Genomic DNA, 23,840 nt, shown 5'->3' with positions numbered 1-23,840 from the left:
CTACAACAATCCATTAGAAGACAAGACACAGGACTGACTCTGGGCAGATGGATGCAAGCAGGAGATTAGACACCAGAGACATTGAAAGGGCAAGATCAATTTCTTTAAAACAAAGTTGCAGGACTCTTTCCAGGCACTAACAATTTCTCAGCCAGTCCATGCCCTGGGACAACCACACAGAGCTGGTGGCAGATGTAAAATCAGGTGTGGGGCTCCTGGGTGGCTCAGTCGGTTAAGCATCCGACTTTGGCTCAGCTCATGATCTCATGGTTTGTGAGTTTGAGCCCCACACCAGATTCTGTGCAGACAGCTCAGAGCTTGAAGCCTGCTTCAGATTCTGTCTCCCTCTCTCTCTGTCCCCCCCTCCAACTCATGCTCTGTCTCTCTGTCTCTTTCAAAAATAAATAAGCATTAAAAAATTAAAATATAAATAATAAAAATAAAATAAAACCAGGTGCATACAATTCCAATGAAGTCCCAACAGTACTCTTAGAAATGGGGCTCACCAACCACTTCTTCCAGTCCCACCACACAGTCTCCTTGGTGAGTCAGGCTTCTCCTGTCCTTGTACAGCAAGCGTCTGAGTCTGAGAATGGAAGTGACTTGGTCAAGCTCCCACAGCCGAGCCCAGAATCGAGGAATCTGACCACTAGGTTAGTGCTGTGCATTTTAGAGAACTTGCCCCAGCAGAGAAAATGAACACATTCAGCTGTAATCTGGTATCAGCCCACACTTGCAAATATTAAACAAGCAAAAACATTCCACTTCTCAGACTGGAAGTTTACATTCTAAAAGAAGAGGCGGGGGGCGGGGGGGAGACCCTGAAATGGAGCCATCTACTCCAGACAGTTAAACCTGAAGTAAAATTAGAAAATGTGTCACATGGAAAAACTCTGCAGTGAGAAATGGTTTCTGCCCCCCCCCCCCTTTTTTTTCTTGCTGTGGGAGAGTGAGTAATTTGGCATTTTAACTAGACAGGGGGAGAGGGCAGCTTTGGTCTCTGCTTTGTGCCAAACACACACAGTTGTTGGGCACAGTTCTGTATCCTGACTTGCAGACTGGGATGGAGTGAGGCATCTGCCTAGCAACCAGACGAACAGGGATGAGGTCCACTGAGTTCAATTCTTTTCCCCAAGTGCCACAGCATTTGGCCATCTGAACTCAGGCATCCTATAATATTCATGCTAACAGTGCTTTTAAGGGTTCACCTGCTCTAACTCCTTCACTTCTCAGATGGGAAGCCGAGGCCCATAAAGAGGCAGAGAGCTAAGACAAAAGAAGAACAGGGGAACATCAAAGCTGAGCCTTTGGGAAAGTTTCTTCCGTGCCTCCCCCCACAGTTGCCATACTTGCCTCCTGAATCTAGGGGAACCCCTCCATGGCTGATGGTAACCTGAATGTACCAGGCTGCCATCAGGTTATTCGTTTAGTGAGCGTTGCCTGAGTACCTGCCAGGGGCCAGGCATGGAGCTAGGTACTGGGGGTACAGGGGATAGAATGTCCCCAGTTTAGACTTTTGAGGCGGCCCTCCCCCAGATTCTAGCTACTTTGGAGTTTGTGTGGTTTGAGGTCAGGCTATGAAGAGGAATATTCTGGGAGAAAAAGCCAGAACACCACATCGGTGGGACATCCAGGGTCTCAAATGCCATGCTAAGAAGTGCTGTAATCATTTTCTATGGCTGCTATAAGAGATCACCCCAAATTTAGTGACTTATATTAACAAAAGCTTATTATCTTACAGTTCTGTAAGTTAGAAGTCCAACACAGATCTTATTTGGATAAAAAGCAAGGTATCAACAGACTGTGCTCCTTTCTGGAAGCTTCAAGGGAAAATCCATTTCTTGCCTTCTCCAGCTTCTAGAAGCCACCTGTGTTCTTTGGCTCATAGCCCCTTCCTGCATCTTAACACCAGCAAAGAAAGCCGGTCAAGTTCTCACGTTGCATCTCTCTGCCCTCCTCTCCTGCCCACCCCCTTCCATTCTTAAGGACCCTTGTGATTACATTGGCCCATCTAGATAGTCGAGGATCCTCACCCTCTTTTAAGATCAAATGATTACCAAGCAGAATTCCATCTGCAGTCCGAGTTCTCCTATGCCATGTGACCTCATCTAGTCACAGGCTCTGGAGATTAGGACGTAGACACCTTTGGAGGGCCATGACAGCCTACTACAGGTGGTCAGCATGGGAAGATGACAGAGGGTTTTCAGCACAGGTAACATAATCAGAGTTGGTTTTGCAGTGCTGCTCAAACTATAACGTGCATGTGGATCACCGGGGATCTTGTTAAAATGCAGATACTGATTTACTGGGTCTGTAGATGAGACTGGAGATGCTGCGTTTTTACCAACATCCCCCACGATGCTGATGCTGCCGGTACATCTGAGTAGCAAGAAGCCAGAAGGCTACTGTTGCCGCAGTTGGGGGGCGGTGCAGTGTAGGGTGGAGGGAAACAGACCCGTGTGCTGAAAATAAAGACACAAGAAGCCAACTGCTACGATGTACGGCTGGGAGGGGCGAAGCAGCTGGCTGACCCAACTTCAGATGGAGTTGTGTGTATGATGCCACTGACACTGCATGAACTTAGGTTCGCTTTGTCACCAGCTTTTGGGCTCTCTAGACTTCTATTCTAGAACGGTTATAACTTTCCAGCACCCAAAAGAATACCTTCATTTTTCTTCTGTGACATGCATGCTATCCCTGACATATCTGTTATATCCAGTCCCTGCTCTCACGCCCACTCTGGTCCCCACACCATCCATCGCAGCGGAGGGCTGCGGGTGGTCTTTCAGCAGGGCTGGAGGCACACACAGACTTCGCTATGGTCAAGGATTCATAATGCTGGGTTTTCACTAAGATCTCCACAGTCCCAGGCTTTGAATGACTCATTCATTAATGTATTCAAATGCTCATTGTGTCCGTTTGGTGCCATGTCAGATGCTGAGGAAACATGGATAAATAAAACAGGGTTCCCGCCCTCAGGGAACCCACAGACATGTGGGAGCAGGGAAGGAAGGAGGTATTGAATGGGTCCCCAATTACAGGCCCAAGGCTTACCTTGTTAGTCTTCATAGTAGGAATTATTGACCCAATTTACAGGTAGGGATGATAAGGGAAAGGGAGGTCACTCAATGGGAAGTAGCAGAGTTGAGATTTGAACTCAGGACCCAGGCTCCCAGAGCTCCTATGCCTGAGCTACACCCCCTGAAGGTCCCTCTGGAATCCAGTGTGAGCTCTGTCACTCACATGTGTTGCAACCACAGACAGGTACTTTCGTCTCTGGGACTCGGGATTGCCACCTCTGAAAGGGGGCCCTTGGACTGCATGGTTTGTTCTCAACCCTGGCTGCACCCTTGAATCACACCAGGAGCTTTTCAAACCCGCCAACGACTAGACTTCACCCCAGAGGAATTCAGAATCCTGGAAGTGGGGAAGGCTGGGCATCACATCATTCTGAATCTCCAAGTGATTCTAAGGTGCAGCCAGGGTTGAGAACCACCAAGGTCCTTGAACATGACCTCTGGAACTCCAATTTCCTGAAGAATCCACTTCTCTTCCAGCCCTTACAAGGCCTGTGCAAAATGAATGAATGAAGTAGGAGGGGAAAAGGGAGGAAGGATTCCCGACTCCATTCAACTAAGGACGATATGAGGCAGTAATGCAGCACTGTCTCTTTACCTGCTGTCCTTTTCTCCTTTTGGATTAGAGAAACAGCAGCAGCAGATAAAGGAGGGGTGAGCCAGTCTTGTGTGCTGCTGCGGGAAGTGCAAATTACTATCACCTTCCCAAAGAATGCAACAGAAGCTTTCAAAATGGGCATGCATCGGGCCAACAATTTGTTTTAGGAATTTATGTTCGGAAATAACTGCAGAAAAGGTCAAATGCAGAGCTACAAGAGTAGGGTCATCATGATAGTGTTTATAACAGTGAACAGCCAGAAATAGTCTGAAGGCATATAAGGGGACTAGTTTAATAATGGGGCATACGTACAATGAAATATTATTTAAATTACAAAGGATGTTAGGAAATAATATTTAGTGTCCCAGAGGAAGTGTTTAGACGACTACTAAGGAAAAAAATGCCGAGCAACACAACACAATGTTGACAGAATGATCTATTCTTTTTATAACGTATGTGCATATTTCAGCAAATAACTTTGAAAAACTGTCCACCAAATGTCAGCAGCATCTGTCTCTGAGTCATGAGATAATATGTGACATTTATGAACTCTTTTCACCCCCTAGGTTTTTACAATGACTATTTTTTTTACTCTCAATTCTTTTTGACATCATTGAAAAAATAAGTCTCCTCTTTCAAAGGCTGCTTCCCTCCCCCTGCCTGCCCCATCTTCTGGCAGAAATAGACACCCCTACTTTGGTAGTGCTGAGGCTTGCTTGCACCTCCATTAGGACACACAGGATCAGTTCCCCAGCATTTAAGCCAGCTGCTGCTGCACACTGGTCTCTACTACTGAACCAGTAGTCAGTTCTGCTGAGTCCCTCTAGGACGGGTGCTCAGTCCAATGCATCTTTTTAGTCACCCACCACCCACCCCAGAGGGTCTCAGAGAGAGCAGGCGGCCAGGAAATACGGGAAGAAGACAGAAATCTATATATCTACAAACGTATATACCTCTATAGTAACCAGAACACAGAACAGGGAAGTTTTTCAAAGACTTTAGCAGATGTTTGCTTTGTGAAAAGACTAGTTGAAAAAGCCCTCCTGGTGGTAAATGGGGCTTTTAAGCTGGGCTCCATTTGAGTGCCTCAGTGATGGAAGGATGACTCCTGGAGACGCTTAAGGCAGGGCTACTCCCTGCACACCAGACTCTAGCTAAGCTCCTCCAAACCCAGGAAGAGGCCCCCTAATACCCGAACTCAGGGATCCTGCTCATTTGAGGGAGATATGCGGACCCTCAGAACAGATTTCTTCCCTGTCCAATCTTAAGTTATCCATGCCATGCAACAAGTGCAAAAATGAACTGGGTTGGATAAAACTGGTTCGGTTTGGGTTGGCTTGGCTTGGGTTGGGTTGAGGTGGGTTGTACTAGATTAGGTTGCATTGAGTTAAATTGAGTTCTGATGGGGATAAGGGGTGGGATGCACTCATTAGGTGACCCCAGCCTCATAACTCCCTCATTAAATCTTGCCCAATAATAGGTCTGGACCTTCTCCCAGGTTCTGCTCTAACCATAGACTTTTTCTCTCTTGAGTTGGGGTGGAACAGAGGAAGGTGGTCAGCCAGCAAACCTGCTCCTCCCAACGCCTCTGATGCATCTCAGCTCCTCTGGGCTCTGTGTCGACAGCAGCAGCTCAGGCCCCATGATCTGCTGCTCTGACTTTGAAGCCTTATTTGCCATCCATTCTCCTTATTGCACATTAGCGTCTTCAACTGAATCTCACTGTAAGATTTCTTCCACTTTGATAACCCTCACCTGCTCACCACCCCACCAACACTCCCAGTATCCAATCATATGAAAAACCTGGGTGATAAATCAGTCTGTACTAAAAAATGTATGGCTTAATGAATGAGACAGGGGTGACTTCCCTTACCAGATTTTAAAGTATATTACGAAGCAACAATGATCAGGGCTCCTGGATGGCTAGGTCGGTGGAGCCTCCGACTCTTGACTCAGCTCAGGTCATGATCTCACAGTTTGTTGGGCTCCACACTGACAGTGCAGAACCTGCTTGGGATTTTCTCTCTCTCTCTCTCTCTCTCTCTCTCTCTCTCTCTCTCTTTACCCCTGCCCACAAAATAAATAAACATTTTTTAAAGCAATGATCATGAAGACCATGTGGGATTTAAAAAACACGCACATGCATAGGTACAGGGAAGTGACCAAAGTAGAGGTTTGAGAAAAAATTTTTGACCATTAAAGAAACAAACATATATGACGACAACCAGAAGCAACATGATAATTGGTGAATAGCTCACATCTTAATTAGTGTTTTGGAGAATCCTGAGTACCATTTTGAAAAAAACAAAACAAAACAAAACACAACTGACTTCAGATTATACCCTATGTAATCTATGTAATTTACCTAATTTATGGTCCGTTTTAAGTAGGTCAAGCTATAGACATTAAAGGAAACCTTCAAAACAAACTCATATATTTAGCTAGCAGAGAAAAGATAAGTGTACAACTCTGGACAAAATGGAGGCCACTAGGAATAAGATGAGTGGGGATAAACAGGAAAACAAATTGTTTATGCAATTAGATGTAATGAAAAGAAAATAAAGAGCAAAGTAACATTAGCATAAATTCCTAACTAGTTATTAAAGTCACTAAAGGAGAAAAACCTAAAAGCCCCATAATGTACCCTCATTACTCAGCCATGGTCACCCCAGAGTTGGCAGAGCTGTGGAAGAATCGAGACGAATGACAATCCACAGATGATATGGTAAATTGGCGCGTTCTCTCTAGACCACGACCTGGACCTACCCATTCACTCCCTCTTTGATTCACTGAAAGGGTTTTCTGAATGCTCACTCAGGCATTCTGGGATTCAGAGTTGGAAAGACCTCGTCCTGCCTCTTGGAGCTTCCCATGTAGTAGGGGAGGCAAACGAATCATCAGTGGTCACGGTCCGGTCTGAGAAGCCCTGGGACCAAGGGACGAGTGGATAAACAGTGTCAGCCCAAAGGAAAAACACCCAACATGCCAGGCAGAGGAGGGCTTCCCAGAGAGGATACTTAAAGGGTGAATGGGGGGTTGCCAGGTGGACAGGAAGAAAGGCATTCTCTCAAAGAGTGACCAGCCTATGCAGAGATGCAGAGGTGAGACATCGCATGTCTCATTCTGCAAGCTACCGGTGGTTTGGAGTGAGCCCAAGTCAAGAGGGGCTCTGTGTGGCTGGAGACTGGGAAGCCACAAAGGGCCCTCTGCAGCAAGGAGCATGACCCCCATCTTAGGTAGAGTGAGAATCCAGTGAGAGCAATTAAAGGAGGAAGGAAAATGATTAAATTTGTATCTAAGAGAGATATATCTAAATATGTAAGAAACGTGCAACTACTTCTGTTCTTTGATGGGAAAGTAAGTCTGGGGTAATCTAGTCAAAAATAATAATAATAATCTAAAAAGAAAACAAAGATCATTTGTCAGAAGATGGTCCCAGCAGCTCTGTTTATAATAATGACAAAAGAGCCAAAGTCCAAGTGGCCAACTGTGGACAAATGAGGCATGACCCACACCCTCAAGGTGCTCCCATGGTAAAGAGAGAGAAATAAACATACTGACAGTACAGGGGGACAATGCTGGTGCTGGAAGAGAGAGATGAGGGAATGGGGAGTTCAGTGATGAGAAAGCTTGGCCAGAGAGATGCCTCTTCCAGAGCGCCATTTAAGCTGGGAGGTAGAATTAGGCCTTAAAGAGAGACAGAAGGTAAGAAAGTGTACTCCAGACAGGGAGATTAGTTCACATCATGTGCAAAGCTGAAGAGACTACAAAATCCCAGCACGGCATGGGAAGCTGTGGCTGGTTCAGTGTGCCAGTAGCTTTCAGCCTGCACTCTGCTGTAAAACACACACACGGCACAGGATGTTACCGCAGGAATTCCCCACTTTATACAAAACCAACAAGTTTACCCAGTAATTAAAACACTATAATCATGTATATTCATTGTAATTTCTAATGGCATGTCAGCAACAGTAGCTCACTACAGGCCAGGGCACAGGTAAGGCAGAGGCCAGAGATGGGGGGGTCTCAGGTGTGATTCCTACCCACTTTGCTCTCCTTCAGGAAAGCATATCAGACGGCCATGAGCAAGAGTGAGATGATCTGAGGACAAACCCAAACTGGCTCTGATTAGCATTCGGATTTGCCCCAAAGAAGATTTACAAATGGTCAAAAAGCACATGAAAAGATGCTCAATATCATTAGTCATCAGGGAAATGCAAATCAAAACAATGAGGGACCACTTCATACCCACTAAGATGACTGTAATTATAAAAAGTGTTGGCAAGGATGTGAAAAAAATCAGAGCCTTTGTACACTGCTGGTGGGAATGTGAAGTGGTACAGCCACTGTGGAAAGGAGTTTGGGAATTTCTAAAAAAAAAAAAAAAAAAAAAAATCTAAGCAGGTAATTACCCTGTGACCCGCAGTTCTGCTAAGTATATGTACCCAAATTAATGAAAAGAAGTACTCAAATACGTGTATCAAATGTTCATAATAGCACTATTCACAAGAGCTAAAAAGAGGAAACAAATCAACGTCCCCATCAACAAAAGAATGGATAAACGAATTGTAGTATATCTATTCAGTGGAATATTACTCAGCCATTAAAAGGAACGAAGTACTGACACTTGCTACAAAATGGACGAATCTCAAAAACATTAAGCTAAGTGAAAGAAGCCAGACACAAAAGGCACATACTTTATGATGCCATTTATATGAAAGATCCAGAATAGGTAAATCCAGAGAGACAGAGAGCAGTTTAGTGGTTCCCAGGGGCTAGTAGGATGAGGATGGGGGCCATGGGGAGTGACCACTTCATGGAAATAATGTTTTTCACTCTTTGGAGAGATGAACATGCTTTGGAACCAGACAGAAGTGACAGCTGTACAACAGTTTGAATGGACCGACTGCCACTGAATTGTACACGTGAAAATGGCTAGTTTTGTTATGTGAATTTTACCTCAATAAAAAAGTCAACCAGGATAACCAGATGTCCGATAAATATATGAAAAGGTAATCAACTTAAATATCAGGAAAACATAAATTAAGACTATAGTAAGGGGAATCTGGGTGGTTCAGTTGACTTTTATCTGACTTTTGATTTCGGCTCAGGTCATGATCTTGTGGTTCATGAGTTCAAGCTCCACACTGGGCTCTGTGCTGACGGCGTGGAGCCTGCTTGGGATTCTCTCTCTGACCTTCTCTCTCTGCCCCTCCCACATGCTCTCTCTCTCTACCTCAAAATAAATAAGTGGAACTGAAATAAAATCTTTTTTTAAAAAAAAGACTACAGTAAGATTCTCCTGTGTACTCATTAGAAGGGCTGAAATTCAGCCCAGTGACAAGATCAAGTGCTGTTGAGGATTTGAAGAAACGGGGACTCTTATACCCAGTGGGTGACCACGCACCTCAGTACCACCATAGTGTAAGATGGTCTGGCACTGTCTGTTCAGTTGAAGGATGAACACACCCTGTTACCCAGCACCCCACTCCAAGACACAGAACCAACAGGGATATGTGCACATGTGCACCAAGAGACATGTACAAGAATGTTCGCAAACCCACCACTGTCTCTGCCGAAATGGAAACAACCCAAATACTGGAGACAAATGAATAGATGATGTACAGTATGTTAATACAGTAGAAAATTATACAGCAACAAAGATGAATTAACTACAGCCACCCACAACAGTATAGACAAATCTGAAAAACTGAATATCCAGTGAAATAAGCCATGTATAAAAGTTCAAATTCAAGTGGAACTGTAGAATCTGGGGATACATGCTTAGGTACTAAAGTTATTTCTAAAGAATAAGGAAGCAATCACCATAAAAGTCAAGGTGATGGTTACCTCTGAGGGCAAGGAGGGAACAGTCACATCCAAGGGGCACAAGCTTCTGGGGCTCTCCTATTCTTGACCTGGGTTATGTGGCTGTTTGCTCTGTGATAAACACTTGGGCTGTAATTTTTGTGTGCACTTTTCTGAATGGATATTATATTTCACAATAAAACAGTATAAAAAAGGTAACTAATTTGCACATATCGGGATTTTATTAACAGGAACAAATAACTTGTGAAACCGCTGCCCTTGTCCCCTAAAACCACCTTCTTATCTGCTAAAATAGCAGGTGTTCCAATGACACTGTAACTTTACTAGCTCAGCCATGACACATGAGGGGCACGAGGATCGGTATAGGGGATAGGGTCCCATTGACAAGGATCTCTTCAAACAGGGCAGGCCAGGAAAAACCCTCTAGAGTTGGGAAGCCTTGAGACTTTGGACCTCGGTTTCCTTATCTGGAGCACAAAGACAACAGTCCCAGTCCCTGACTCCTGAAGCACTTTTGAGGATTGGATGAATGTAACCCGGACATGCCCACACCTCTGCCTGAGCATATAAAGTGGTTTGCTTATAAGTGTTGGCCTTATTAAACGGCATGCAAAACTGGGCTTGCAGGAGGATATCTTACATGTCTAAGAGTTTCTGCAGAGGCCCAGAGGGACACTGAATACCCATCAGTTGCAGATGGCCCTCTCGTGGCCCTTTCCAGCTCCTGGCGGTTTCCTGCCACTCCCTTTTAACGCTTTCGATGGGAACAGGGTTTCCTCTGTGTTGTTTCTAACAACTGACTTGACATCAAGGGGAGCCTTCAAACACAGGAGGAGAAAGAAACACCAAAGTCTCTTTGCCCAGAATCTTCCTTTTGGAGGCAGGGGTTGCAGCAAAATTCACGAAAGCCCATGAAACGCAGGCCGCCCTCTACCGCTGAGCTGGCAGTGCCCTATATCACATGGGAAAGTGCAGCGTTTTGACATGGGGCATGGCGCTGAGAAGCCAGAACTGTGCTCCCTCTGCCCTCTGATCTACAAGAAATGCCAGCCTGGATGTTCCGGTGGGAAAAGTGGCCAGAGGCCAAGGAGACAATGGTCTAGGTTGTCCCAGGCTTTCTCTGGCATACAAAGAGTTAACCCAGGCCACCCCCTCAATCCTCAGTGTCCTTCAAAGGGAGAGAGGTTGCTGCCCCTTCTCCTCAGACACGTATTTTGTCCAGGCTGTGTACTGATCTCCTAAATCCAGGAGGGGTGGGACCCTTTGGAGAACACAGTTCTGCAAACTCGGCATGGAGAAAGGGCTGAGGGTGGAAGGACGGGAGCCTAGGATCCGGGCTCCAGTCCTGCCTTTTGGACAGGCCACTTCCTAAGCCTCCCTCATCCTCAGTGTCCTCTGTAAAAACTGCCTGCATTGCTTTCTAACAGCTATTGCAAGGACCGACCCATAGTTTCTATCGCTTATTTTGTGCCTAGTATGTGCCACAGTGTAGAAAGCGTATTACCTCTAATACCTCGTTTAATCTTCACAGCATCCCTATGAGGAAAGGTGGTCTAATTATTCCCGGTTTTGGGGGTGAGGAAACTGAGGCACGAAGAGGTGAAATCCATTGCCCAAGGTCACCTAACTCAGCCACGCTTCAAGCCCAGGCAGCCTGAACACAACTTAACCAAAATCTGTTTTAACTCAGACCCTACTAGTCATCCACCCTGCTCTGGGTCCTAGTGAGGAAAGTGAGGCTTGTGGAACAGAAGGGGACCAGATCCCCTGGCTCCCCGCCGGTAGTTCTTCTCACCACCCTGGGCGCCACTGCCCACCATGGATGGGGCTCCTTCAGCTAACTCAGGGGTAAGTTAGGCATCGAGGCGATTCAGTCCCGTTATTTCTTGCGCGGCAAAGGCGCTAGGTGTCTCTGCTAGCGATCACGCGGCCGCACCTGTGTGCAGAGCGGGCACCAGACCTGTCCTTACAATGAGCCAGCCGGCACGCAGGACCGGCGTGCGGGCTCCGGGTGAGCTAGAGCTAACTGTCCCCTCGGAGCCGCTGGCGCTGCCCCGTACTTCCAAAGTCCCTCTGTGCCCACGACTGCAGGGGCCGCGCCCTAGCTGCACAGCGTCCAGATCGCGCGCCACCCGCCCGACGGGTCAGGGACCCCGGTTCGCCCCTCGCATCCCCTTCACCGCCCGGGGAAGCGGCGCCGGGAGCGCCAGTGCGCACAGAGCGGCGAGGACTCCCTTTTATGTCCAGGAATGAGCGCGCACCGCAGGCACGCCCGCCGCCAAAAACCAACTTCCCCGGGGCGCGCGGAGGCAGCCGGGGCCACCCCCGGGCCGGGTCGCTTACCTGTCGCGGAGCGGGTCCGGGTGACAGAGGGGAGAAGCGCGGAGACCGAAAGCAGCAACAGCAGGGGCCACCACCGTCCGTTCCTCCTGCAAGAAGTGGGGGGCGAGAAGGTGAGGCGGGCGGGAGGGGCGAGGGCCCGGGGCGCGGGGAAGCGAGTCCTACCTTGGCGCCATCTCGCAGGCCAGCCGAGTCCCCCGAAGGCACTGTGCGCCCGGCTGAGCGCTGGCCGCCGCTCGCCCTTCCTGCAGCGAACAAAGGCGGCGCTGGGCAGCGGCGGCGGCGGCGGCGGCGGCAGGCAGGCTCCCGGCTCCCGGCTCCCGGCCCGCGCCCTGAGTCACCCGCGCTCTGAAACCCGACTCCGCCGCGCCCTGCGCTCGCCCGCGCGCCGCGCCCACCTAGGCCGGCGGCGCCGCACTCACGCCCCGGGGGTCCCGGCCGCCGCTGCCGTCCCCACGCCCCTTTCCCCCTTCGACGGACGCGCGCTCCCGGCCGCGGCCGCCACCCCGGGCCGCCTTATGTAACCTTCGAAAAAAGCCCCGTGCCCGCGCCCGTCTGGGTCAGCGGGACTCCGTTCCCTCCCGCCCTAACGTCTGTCCGGGTCTGAGCTGCCCCGCGGCCAAAGCACTCTCCTTTCATGGACCAATGGAATTCTCTCAACAGCCCAGGGAGGCTGGAGTCACTGTGATTTCCTTAAATGACAAATGAAGAAACTGAGGCTGAGAGAGGCCGGGAGAATATACAAGGGCACACAGAAGGACTGAGCTCCTAACTGCTGTGCCTACCCTGCACGCCTGACACACGAACCCCACATGAATGCCCAGAAATGGCCCCGTGATATATACAAATCCATGCCGCAAAGATAACCCTAATAAAAAATTGAACGTATCTGATATTTCCAAGGTTTTCCGCTGTATAACTTGCCTGCCCCACCCCCCTACTCCCAGCATGGGAATGTAAGTTTCAGGAGGGCAAGAAGATACATTTGTTTTGTTAGCTGGCTAAAACAATACCTGGTGGTAGAAATGCAAATAAACATTGGGTACCTGAAGGTGAGAGTCTGAGGTGAGACACCTCTCCAGGCACGATGATGATGTGGGAGAGGGGAAGCAGTCTCAGCCATCCCTGGTATGTGTGACTATCCCACGGGGACAGGGCTTAGCACAGGGTCTGGCACTGGCCAACCCCCCACACGGTGGCTCTTTATTATGATTACCAGGCACCACAGAGTAAGGTTTTGGGGTGGGAGGAGGCACCATGGAGGCACAGTTCTGAAGCCTAGCAAGCCCCAGCAATGGCTCTTCCTGACGCACCAAGGAGCCACCGTAGGCCATGGCTCTGTTGTCAGCTCCTGGTTTTCATTTCTAGTAATCCGAGTTAGGCCCCCAGAGATAGGAGGGGATGGATATACTAGCTAACATTTATTGAGTGCTGATTATTTCCCAGACCCTGCACTAAATGCTTTACAGTTTCCGCCCACTATCAGAAAGTACAGTGGGCCTATGAAATCTTTCATGAGCCAAAGCAGTGTAGAGTGAAGAAGCAATTACCATTAATTTATATGGAAAAAAGTTTTAGCATTCTCAGACCCCCAAAAATTACCCCTCTTAGGTTTTTCTGGAACCTTAGGACACATCTTGCTAATGATGCCCAAAATAACTCGAGATAAAGCACAGATGCTCACAGACACAGTCAAAAGCTACAGCTGAAAGCTGCAGCGGCTTGATGCTGAGATGTCTCCTGGGGCCCATCACACTCTTGGGGTGCTTGCCACATCTTTAACAGCTTGCCCAAAACACTGAACGCTATTTTCACTTTGCTCCTTTTTTCTGCAACAGTGAAATTGCTCTTCAGATTTCTTTCAGTTACTGAGAACAGGTATTCCCATGGGTCTTTTGTAAAAGCAAAGTGGCAAAATGGGAACTTTTGGAAAGCAGAAAATACCTATACCTGTGTTACCTCATTTAATCCACACTACAACCCTGGAAAGGCAGTACTGCAATGATCATTTCATGGATGAGGAAGCCGAGGCTTAAAACATGCCCATCCTATGCGTGACAGTTGCCGATACCCATGCTCTCCACCACTCAGTCACCTACCTGCACGAGAACAGCGGGTTAGACCCACAGGAGATGCGCAGCACTCCGGCATGACAGGGTTAATGCCTGCATGGGCAGTGAGGGCTCTGAAAGAGCTCCAGCCCGAGGTCAGGAGCTTGTTTCCAGTCCAGTTCTTGTCTGGGCTACAGAGTAAAGTTGGGCAAATCCTGACATTTTCTGATTTTTTTTTTTTTATTTCTTCATCTGTATAGTAGACACGATGATCCTGACTTGGGTTGTGGGTCTCTCGATATGCAACTTGCACACCACAGTGCTCTGTCGCTTGTAAATGCTGCACATATCTACAGATCTGGGATTAATGTGAACAGTCTTCAGAACAGGAAGAGAGCAGCACGTCCTGGAGAAAGCTGGAGAGGCTTCAAGAGGGAGTGAAGTTCACCCCAGCTCTGGGTCTGAGGAGAGTTTGAGGGGGATACATTGGAGGAAGGGGAAGGCAGTACTCAGAGAGATGCACTCTCAAGCAATAAATGGATAAAAATTTCCTGGGTTGCAGAGGGGACTGGTGGGCAGGGAAGTGTTACAGAGCCAAGACCTTCAATGACATGCCAGCTGATGGGTGTGTGCATGTGGACTTGAAATCATGGGTATTCCCTGAGCGTTGTGGAATCCCAGAACATTTACAATGGACAGAGCCCTGCGAAACCTGATCCAGCCACCTCCCTCCTGTCCCCATTTTATTGATGGAGAAACTGAGGCTCAGAAAGGCCATGCAATTTACCAAGTCAGAGGTAAGGGCAGAGACACATAAGAGAAGGAGAAAATGGGTAAGGTCTTGAAATGTTGCAGAAGATCCTTAAAGGTGGTGAATTACCTGTCACAAGAGAGATACACCTCTTAACAAACAAGAGGTCCCTGAGAAGGTAGGAATTATGAACTGGTACTCTGGGATCATGCTGCCTGGCGAATCCTGGCTCCATTCTTTATGAGCTATATGAAATGTGGGCAAATCTGTAAGACGAAGGTGACAATGAGTTTTTCCTATCAGCTCTTGGAAGGATGAAGATGTTCCTGGGATGCAAAGCAGTTATCAGTGTCTGGTGCACGATAATGCTCACTGAATGTTAGCGTCTATAATTGATGGTGGCGAGATTCTGGCAAGGGGCATGTCTGCAAGAGAGGCGAAACCCCAAACCCAGCCTTCAAGAGGCTGAGGCACCAGCAGCCAAAGCAGCCATAGAGCTAGGATGGCCCCACGTGGAATTAACTCACGAGCCAAAGCACATTCTAACAAAATTGTCTGCTTCAGTCTTCTTTCTTCATCGGTTTGTATTCTCTGTGAATATGAATTCTCTCCCACGTGCAGCCATTCTTATTTTAGTATGAATCACTAACCATAGGGAATTTGATCTCTTAGTTCTATATTTCTCTATTGCTTATAAAGTATCACATCAACTGGAAATATAATTGACTTTCTTAGGCCTCAAACTTAGAATATATTTCTACATTGCTTAGAAAGAGCCACATCAACTACAATTGTGTAATGGGTCTATGGTTCTATTTGACTGTTAAAACCAGAAGTTGTGAACTGGTGGCCATTGGCTCAATTTGGCCCACAGGTTTTGTTTGGCCTGTCTGGTGACAAGCTCAAAACTAAATTAGTTGGAAATGTTTGATAATTAAGTGATTTTATTTATTTTATTTTTTTATATATAGAGAGAAAGGGCACAAGTAAGCAAGGGAGAGAGAGAGAATCACAGGAAGGGAAGAGAGAGAGAGAGAGAGGGAGAGAAAGATAGAAGTAGGGATCACCCAAGGAGGACTCAAGCTTTCCGGAAGCGGGACTTGAGCTCACCTATGTGGGACTCGAGCTTACTTACCGTGAGATCCGATCTGAGCCAAAGTCAGGTGCTTAATGACGGAGCCACCCAGGCGCCTGATAATTAAGTGATTTTACATTAAAGTCTAGATTTCTGGCTTCTTTTTAAATTTTTGGAAAACCTGTCAACACGGGGCCTGAATTCCCTGTGCCAACAGTTGATTGGCATTGAAAAGGGGCTGCTACTTTCAGTTAAGAAAGTGGTCTGCCATTTGCCCTGGTCCCCACCACTCCCTATTGTTCCTCAGCACCAAGGATGTGAATCATTTGCCATCATATGAACTTTTTCTTTCTTATAAAAAAGAGAATAGTGGAATAGATTGTGTGCTCATGTCTCTGTTAAAAAATGGGTTAAAAAAAAGGTGTGTATAAACAGGGAGTCAGGTTTCAAAAAACATGTGCAAGAACATATTTCTGCATGTTTACTGTATAAATAAAGTATATCTACCTTGAAAAAAATGAAAACCAAGATGCTATTATGAAACAAACCTTGTCTCCCTCAGGTACGTATGTTATAGGAAGGATGAAGGCATGGCTCCGTTTTGAGTGGTGAGCTTTAATTGTGGTCCCATTTATAGTCCAGGGTCCATACAGATGGTCTCACACTGATGATGGTTTGATTTTTCGACTCTGTGATGGTATGAAAGCGATATGCATTCAGTACAAACTGTACCTCAAATTTTGAACTTTGATCTTTTCCTGGGCCGGGCATATATGTTCTGATCCTCTCTCGTGGTCCTGGGCGGCAACAAGAAGCTGCAGCTGCCAGCCAGCCAGCGACCACATGGGTAAAGAGCCAATACAGCAAAAAACAAAACAAAACAAAACAAAAAACAACAAACAAACAAAAAGAGCCAATACAGCGACTACCATGCTGTACCCATGCAACCACTCTGTTTTTCACTTTCAGGACAGTATTCAATAAGTTACATGAAATATTCAATGCTTCATTATAAAACAGACTCCGTGTTAAGATGACTTTGCCCGACTGTAGGCTAACGTAAGTGTTCTGAGCACATTTAAGGTGGGCTAGGCTAAGCTACGATGTTCTATAGGTGAGATGTATTAAATGCATTTTCGACTTAGGATATTTTCAACTTACGATGGGTTTATCAGGACCCATTGTGAGTAGAGGAAGATCTGTATGCGTAAGGCAGCAGGTTCCTTTACTATTCTGGCGGGGAGATCCTGTGTGCACATTTCATATTTTGTTGGTTCTGTGTATTGGATAATATCCAGTTCACTGGAATCTTTATTTTTTCCAATTCACTGGAATCTAAAAATGAAGGTCTCCAAAGCACATTTTCTGTACAAATGACTGGAAACAGATGCATGTTAATATTGTTTTTTTTTTAATTTTTAATGTTTATTTATTTTTGAGAGAGAGAGAGAGAGGGTCAGAGAGAGAGAGGGAGACACAGAACCCAAAGCAGGCTCCAGGCTCTAAGCTGCCAGCATAGAGCCCAATGAGGGGCTCAAACTCATGAACCGAGAGATCATGACCTGAGCTGAAGATGGATGGCTAACCGTCTGAGCCACCCAGGCTCCCCAAATATTGTTCGTTTTGTACCTACTTCACCTGGAAAGGCGGCTCATGTTCGTAGGCATTAGGGCTCTCATTTTGGAGTTGGGCCCAGAGCTGGGAACTGTGGGCTCAGGCTGAAGGAAGACAGGGAGGGTGCAGGGCATCCAAATGGTCCCAGCTGCAGGTGTGGGAGGGGTGGGGGCAGGATGCCAAGCAAGGCATTTTGCCTCCTGCCAGACTGTGTTTTGAGGGTTTCAGCAATTTCCTTCCATTCAATATGAAGTGGTAGAAATAGCCAAGAGGAAGCCTCATGTCATACCCAAGCAGGTCTTAAATTGTTTACCACAGCTTCAGTACAATCTGAGAGATTAGGACATGTGGAGACGTGGGGATCTTATGTCCCAGCTCTTCCAGGACTCAGCTAAATTACCGTGCTGTTCCATTTTCCCATAATCCACCCAAGTGTCCTAGAAAACACAGTCTCCGAAAACATTCTCCAGACTGTCTCCAGCAGCTGGAAGGGGTACAAAAATCAGTGAGAAGCATCCCAAATTTTGGTTTGGGAAGAAGTTACCAAGCACATAGCACACGTCTTCCTGAACCTGTCTCTTCAGTGAGCGGCTTCCTTGTGGAGCTGTGTGACAGAACGCACACAGGCACCCAAAGCTTGCATCCTCATCTGATTCCACGAGCAGAAAAAGAGGAATAAACTTAGCTAGCTGGCTAGAAAAGAATTTACTAGAGTAACTAAAGAGGGCTGCCTTTCAGGTAATCAAGAGAAAACAATGACAGTTTAAGCCCACCAATGCTTTCCAGGGAGGAAGCTTGTTCTGATGAACACCTTGATGTGTTTGGATGTGCAAAGGAGAGCCAAGGGCTGCATAAGAGAAAGAGATGAATTTGAAAATCTGACAGTCCCAAAAGGAAGAGGACGAGGAGGGAGAGTGTTTCAGACCCTCTTTGGGGCCACTGTCAGTGCCGGGTCCCTGTCCCCTCTTGCCTTTGTCATCCAGGTGCACTACAGGCAAGGGCCACCACTGCCAGCACCTGCTTCCCTTTACCTGAATGCTTTCTCTGGCCACTGGAGCCTGCCCTACCCACACAGACCTGAAGTGCTGGGGAATTAACACCAACCAAGAAAATCTTAACCAGTGTACCAGCAGGAACTGGTGAATACAAATGTCAGCTCCCTTTCCCACTTGGTGGGAACCCTTAGGCACCCAGGGTCCCTGTCCAGTGCCCCATGCCCATGTGGAGCACCTCTCACTTCCTGCCCCAGGGCTCCCTATTGGTGCTGGCACATGGCATGATCCACTCAGCATAAGAAGCCTGCAAGTGATGTGGAAATAACACCCTGAGAAGCAAACATGTTGCCAGAGGAAGCCAACAAACACGTTTCTCCCTACCTCTCCCAGATACACTGTCCCGAGAAAGTCATTTATAAGGCATCTCAGAAGATTGTCTCAGGGGCACCTGGGTGGCTCAGTCAGTTGAGAGACCAACTTTGGCTCAGGTCATGATCTCACGGTTCATGGGTTCGAGCCCCACGTCAGGCTCTGTGCTGACAGCTCAGAACCTGGAGCCTGCTTCGGATTTGATCTCCCTCTCCCTGCCCCTCCCCTGCTCGGGCTCTGTCTCTCTCTGTCTCTCAAAAATAAATAGACATTAAAAAAAAAAAAAGAAAAAGATGGTCTCACAACACAGACATCTGTCATTTAATGCATCTTATTGGCCCCTCCTCCTTCCCCTCCTCACTCCCCTTTCCTTCACTTCCTCTCCCTGGGACTATACTCCCTAATGCCAGAGAAGCACCGAAAACTTCTGCCTCAGAACCCAGGGGAAGACGGGGGCAGAGTTTACCTGTCACTCTCTCACACTCATGTTATCTTCACAGGGTCTCTAGGCAGCTGTCATTTCCATCTCACCAGGTCCAATCAGTGTTATGCTTTCAATGGAGGGAACCAGCATTGTGATCTGTGGCATGTCAGGATGACAGAGTCCCTGTGGACTATATTACAACCGAGAAAAGGAGAACTAACACGGTCCTGGGGCAAAAATGTAAACACGTAGTACTTTCCTTGCCATATGGAAACAAACTGCTTTCAATTTTCCCCACTGATAGGGATTGTGACTGCCCTTGCCAGGTCACGGTGCGTTTCCAAGTGCCGAAGGTGGTGTTGATATATTCCAGTAAAGATACCACATCTGGTATAGCAGCTGCGATTGAGGCTACCATCTGGCCGAGTTTATGGCAATCCACTATTATCCACCATAATCTGTTTGGCTTTTGTAAGGGCCATGAAAGCGAATTAGCAGAAACAGAATGGGACTCACCACCCCTGTACCATTTAAGCCTTAATAGTGGGTCTAATCCCTGCAATACTTCCTGAGAGGTGGTATTGCTTCTTACTTACTCTTGAAGATGGAAAAGGGAGGTGGTTTTAAGGACTTCCACTTGACCTTTCTCATCCATCTTCGTAAGTCAAATAGCTTAATACAAGTGTTCTGTCAGAAGCTAAGTATATCTATCCCAATTACATATTTGAGGCCTAAACAGATCTAGAAGGCACAGGTAAATATGTGAACAGGTAGCCCAGATCCCCATGTCACCTACCACTTTGCACTAAAACTCCTTCAATGCACACCTATGGCTTTATGGGTGGTTTCCTACAACCCATAAACAGAGAAGGAAAGAACTTAGGCTGCTTCACAGATGACTCAGTATGATGTGTTGGCACTAGTTGAAAATGGAGTCTCTCTGTATTGCAGCCATTTCAAGGATGGCCCCAAAGGATAATCACGAAAAGAATTTCTTCCAGGGGGGTAGAACTATGATGGGACACCTGGCTGGCTCAGTGGTTAAGGGTTCGACTTCGGCTCAGGTCATGATCTCAGTTTGTGGGTTTGAGCCCCGTGTCGGGCTCTGTGCTGACAGCTCAAGGCCTGGAGCCTGCTTTGGATTCTGTGTCTCCCTCTCTCTCTGCCCCTCCTCTGCTCATGCTCTGTCTCTCTCTCTCTCCCAAAAATGAATAAAACATTAAAAAAATTAAAAAATTAAAAAAAGAACTGTGAGTGGTAGACTTGGTCGACCACTATGACGAAGGGAGAAGTGGTCTGAGTTATGCGTATACAGAGATGCCTGAGCAGTGTGAAAATGTCTTGGATGTTGGCCAGGGGCCTGAAAGATAAGATTGGACTATCGGGGACCAGGAGATCTAGGGAAGTGTATCACGTATTGACCTACGGGAGTGGGCACAAAATGCATTGGCCTTTGTATTTCACAATGCTCACCAGAGAATGTCCACCACAGAGGAGACAGTCAACAACCAGGTGGACAGAGTGACTCATTCTGTGGATGAGCCAGGCTCTCTCCTTGGCTACCCCAGGGCTGACATGGTGGAGTGACAATGATGGCAGGGGTAAGTGCTAAACAAAGGCCCAACAACATGGGCCCCATCCCTCTAAAGCAGATCTAGCTACGCACACTGTGGCATGCCCAACCTGCCAGCTACAGAAATTGACCGTGACCGCTTAATATGGCACTATTTCTCAAAGACACCAGCCAGCCACTTAGTGACAAGCCAGTTTCTTCAGATCCTTTCCTGAGAAGTTCTCTTTTACGAGCATCAACACCTATCTGGATACAGGTTTGCTTTCCCTGACCAAGTACCTTTGCCAGCACCAAGGATGCTTCATTTATCAATATGGTGGCCCATACAACATTACCTCAGATACGGGACACATTTTATTGCAAAATAGGTGCAACAATGGGTGAATGACCAAAGGATCCACTGGTTTTAGCATGTACCACTTCACTCAGAAGAAGCTAGCTTAATACAATGGTGGAAGGGCCTGTTGAAGGCTCAGCTAAGGCACCAGCTTAGGGACAACACAGTGCAAGGTTGTGGCACTCTCCTCCAGAGTGTGAAACCCACAGTCAGTATATGGTGCTGTGTCCTCCGGAACTAGAGTACTTATCTAGAAGCCAAAGGATAGTCAGATTGAGCCCTTTTATCTTCTCTCCCAGTGGTCCACTGAAACTGTAGGCTCTTCTAGACTGGGGGTGTGGTTTCCAGAGAAAAAGTTCTTCCAGAGGCTACAGTAAGGTCACCAAACTTGAAGCTGAGACCACTTGGTCACCTTAAGTTCCTCATACCAGAGAGCCAGTGGACAAAGAGTGGCTGCATTAGTGGAAATAAGGACCCTGATTTCCATGAGAAGTGTGACAGCAACTACCTTATGAAGGTAGAGAGGAACTCAGGTAATTTCATGGGGGATTTCTTGGTACCTCTACATTCCACACTGATGGTGAATGAAACTATCAAGGCAACTAACAGATCAGACTCTTAAAGGATAAACGTCCAGGTCACCTCACTAGGTGAGCAACTCAGACCATCCAAAGTGTGGATCGGAAATAAAGGAAATCTAGAATGGGCAACAGAGGAGGGAAATGGCACTGGCTACAGCTGGGAGACTGTATGAAGCGTGTTTCACTAATTCTCCTGCCTAAAATCTTACCAGAGATTTCAGTTGACTTCGATCTTGAAAGGGATTCTCTGACTGGTTGGACTTGTGCGTGAGAACATCCTGTTCTCACAGCATCAGAGGCCCCATATCCTAGTACTGGAGCTGGATCTATTGGAAGGGCATGTGCAAACCTAAGTGGCACAGGGGTGGACTGGATTAGGTATCTCTAATGCACCATTTCAAATCCTCCCAGCATCACCTCCAGGTGACCATTTGTTCCAGCCACAGCCGTTGCTGCAGCGATCACCTCTGTATGGGTTCCAGCCAACCATGGGCACAACCTGGCAGCCTTAACTTACACCCACACTGGGTTCCACCCTCCTGCTTTTGGACTTCTCCATCCATCCTGAAACATGAGGTGCTGCAGGATTCACTTAGTGCCCACACATAAGCAACTTGGAAATGTGGAGGAAATAATATGTGGCAAACTTTTGAACAACGGGAGACAGAAATCAGTGAATGGATATTTCTCCCTTCCTCTCTTAGATGAACCTTCCTAAAAATCAGTTTCTTAAAAGAAAATCCCAAAGGAGGAGAAATCCTGTCCATTTGATGCCTCTTACCTATCTTCCTTGTTCTTTGCCTCATTCCCCCTTCCCTCATTGCTGGGATTGTACTCTGGAAGAAAGTAACATAGAAGTCTTTGCCTCAGGCTCTGCTTCTTGAAACCCAGGCTAAGATGGAGAGCAAGAGCTTATAAGCACCATCAAGACAGAGGCCAGAAAGTCTGTAGATGAAGCAGCCAGTGAAACATTTCTAGCAGGCGTGGCCGTGGCCCAGGCCATTTGAGAAACTATAAATCTAACATACAGTTTGTAGCCATTTATGTTCCAGCATGGACATTCATCCTGCAAGTCCCCTTCCTGAAGCAACAACAGAAGCCTTCAATCAAGTTTACCAAATACAAAAATGCCTCGTGAAAATGGGGTTCTGTGGACACCAGCTGAGAGGTGAATTCCATACCTTGGTCAACAGAACAGGACAAAGGCTCCACACACGGGATGCTTTGACGAGACATGACTGGAATTTAGGAACAGGAACTCAGCATCAGAGGTAAACATAAGAACTTTAGCTTTCTGAGAATTTGCTTAGATACTGAAGATGACTTTGGGCTTTCAAAAGGCACAGAATGGGGGAAGCAAAGATCATTTTTAAGGAGCAGAAGGATTCCATCCAGCATCTGACATATGAGCATCAGAGAGTATCCAAAATCAGACTGTATGGGTTTAAATTCATGGATTGTCTCTTACTGGCCGTGTGACCTTAGGAAACCTTACTTAATGTTTCTGTGCTCATGTGTCATGAATTGAAAGGTAGTTATAGTAATACAGAGTGGTTGAATGCATCAAATTAAAGGGCTCGGGCACCTAGCAGTCACTAAGCAGTTTTCTATTTTATTATTATTTAGTGCCTTTGTCTGTTCAATAAAAATAAAAAGACCATACTTATAGAATATCAGCTCTAGAAGAGTGCTCAGAGAATCCGGCCTCCACTCCTGTCCAGAAGGAGGAAGGGGCTTACCCAGGGCTGTAACTAATCCAGGGTGAAGCCAGAGCCAAGTGTTCAAACACCTGTCCAGATCTTTTCTCTGCCTTGTGGAGCTTCTGCCAAATTCCCCCATACACCTGGAAATAAGACCACTACAGATCAGAAAGATAATAAGAAATGAAGGTTTCATTCTCATAATATGCCCCAAAGTCTCTGCCTGCTTTGCTGTCCTAGAGCATTTCACTCTGCCTCTCTGCATTAGTGAACCATGGTCCAGACCAGTGGTTTTTAACCTGTGATGTGCATCAGAATTATTTTGTGGGGAAGAATGTTAAAAATGCAGATTCTGAGTCTCTGCCCAACACCTACCAAATCAGAATGTCTGCAGGTGGAACCTGGGAACTGGAATTTTATGAAGCTCCTCTGTTCCATCTTCTGTACACTGAAGTTTCATTGCTATCAGCCTGAAGTTTCAACATCTCTATTTCTCACAGCACCTGGTTCCTCAACTTTAGCTTGG

At 46.9% G+C, this 23,840-nt stretch overlaps 1 protein-coding gene and 2 long non-coding RNA genes across 4 annotated transcripts in view; 1 reads left to right on the top strand and 2 right to left on the bottom strand.

Moving 5' to 3' along the window:
• COL15A1 (collagen type XV alpha 1 chain) overlaps positions 1 to 12,259 on the bottom strand; it is a 108,712-nt gene extending 96,453 nt beyond the window's left edge. For both annotated transcript variants that reach the window (XM_043566328.1, XM_043566329.1), the window contains exons 1-2: positions 12,010 to 12,259; positions 11,848 to 11,933 (exon numbers count right to left, since the gene is read on the bottom strand). In XM_043566328.1, the coding sequence (XP_043422263.1) occupies positions 11,848 to 11,933; positions 12,010 to 12,020 (97 nt within the window). In that variant the 5' untranslated portion in view covers positions 12,021 to 12,259. The remainder of the gene's footprint in view (positions 1 to 11,847; positions 11,934 to 12,009) is intronic.
• On the top strand, positions 11,844 to 12,739 carry LOC122474936. Its single transcript, XR_006295046.1, has 2 exons — positions 11,844 to 11,957; positions 12,508 to 12,739. It is a non-coding gene; the product is annotated as an uncharacterized LOC122474936 (long non-coding RNA).
• Positions 12,740 to 16,035: 3,296 nt separating this feature from the next.
• Positions 16,036 to 19,328, bottom strand: LOC122474937. Its single transcript, XR_006295047.1, has 2 exons — positions 19,166 to 19,328; positions 16,036 to 16,410 (listed from the first exon to the last, which is right to left on the bottom strand). It is a non-coding gene; the product is annotated as an uncharacterized LOC122474937 (long non-coding RNA).
• Between the last annotated feature and the right edge of the window lie 4,512 nt (positions 19,329 to 23,840).

Source organism: Prionailurus bengalensis, chromosome D4 (assembly GCF_016509475.1).
Source record: "Prionailurus bengalensis isolate Pbe53 chromosome D4, Fcat_Pben_1.1_paternal_pri, whole genome shotgun sequence".
NCBI classification, from domain to species: Eukaryota; Metazoa; Chordata; class Mammalia; order Carnivora; family Felidae; genus Prionailurus; species Prionailurus bengalensis.
Note: the sequence above shows the minus strand (reverse complement) of the source record. Positions and strands in the feature narration are given on the sequence as shown.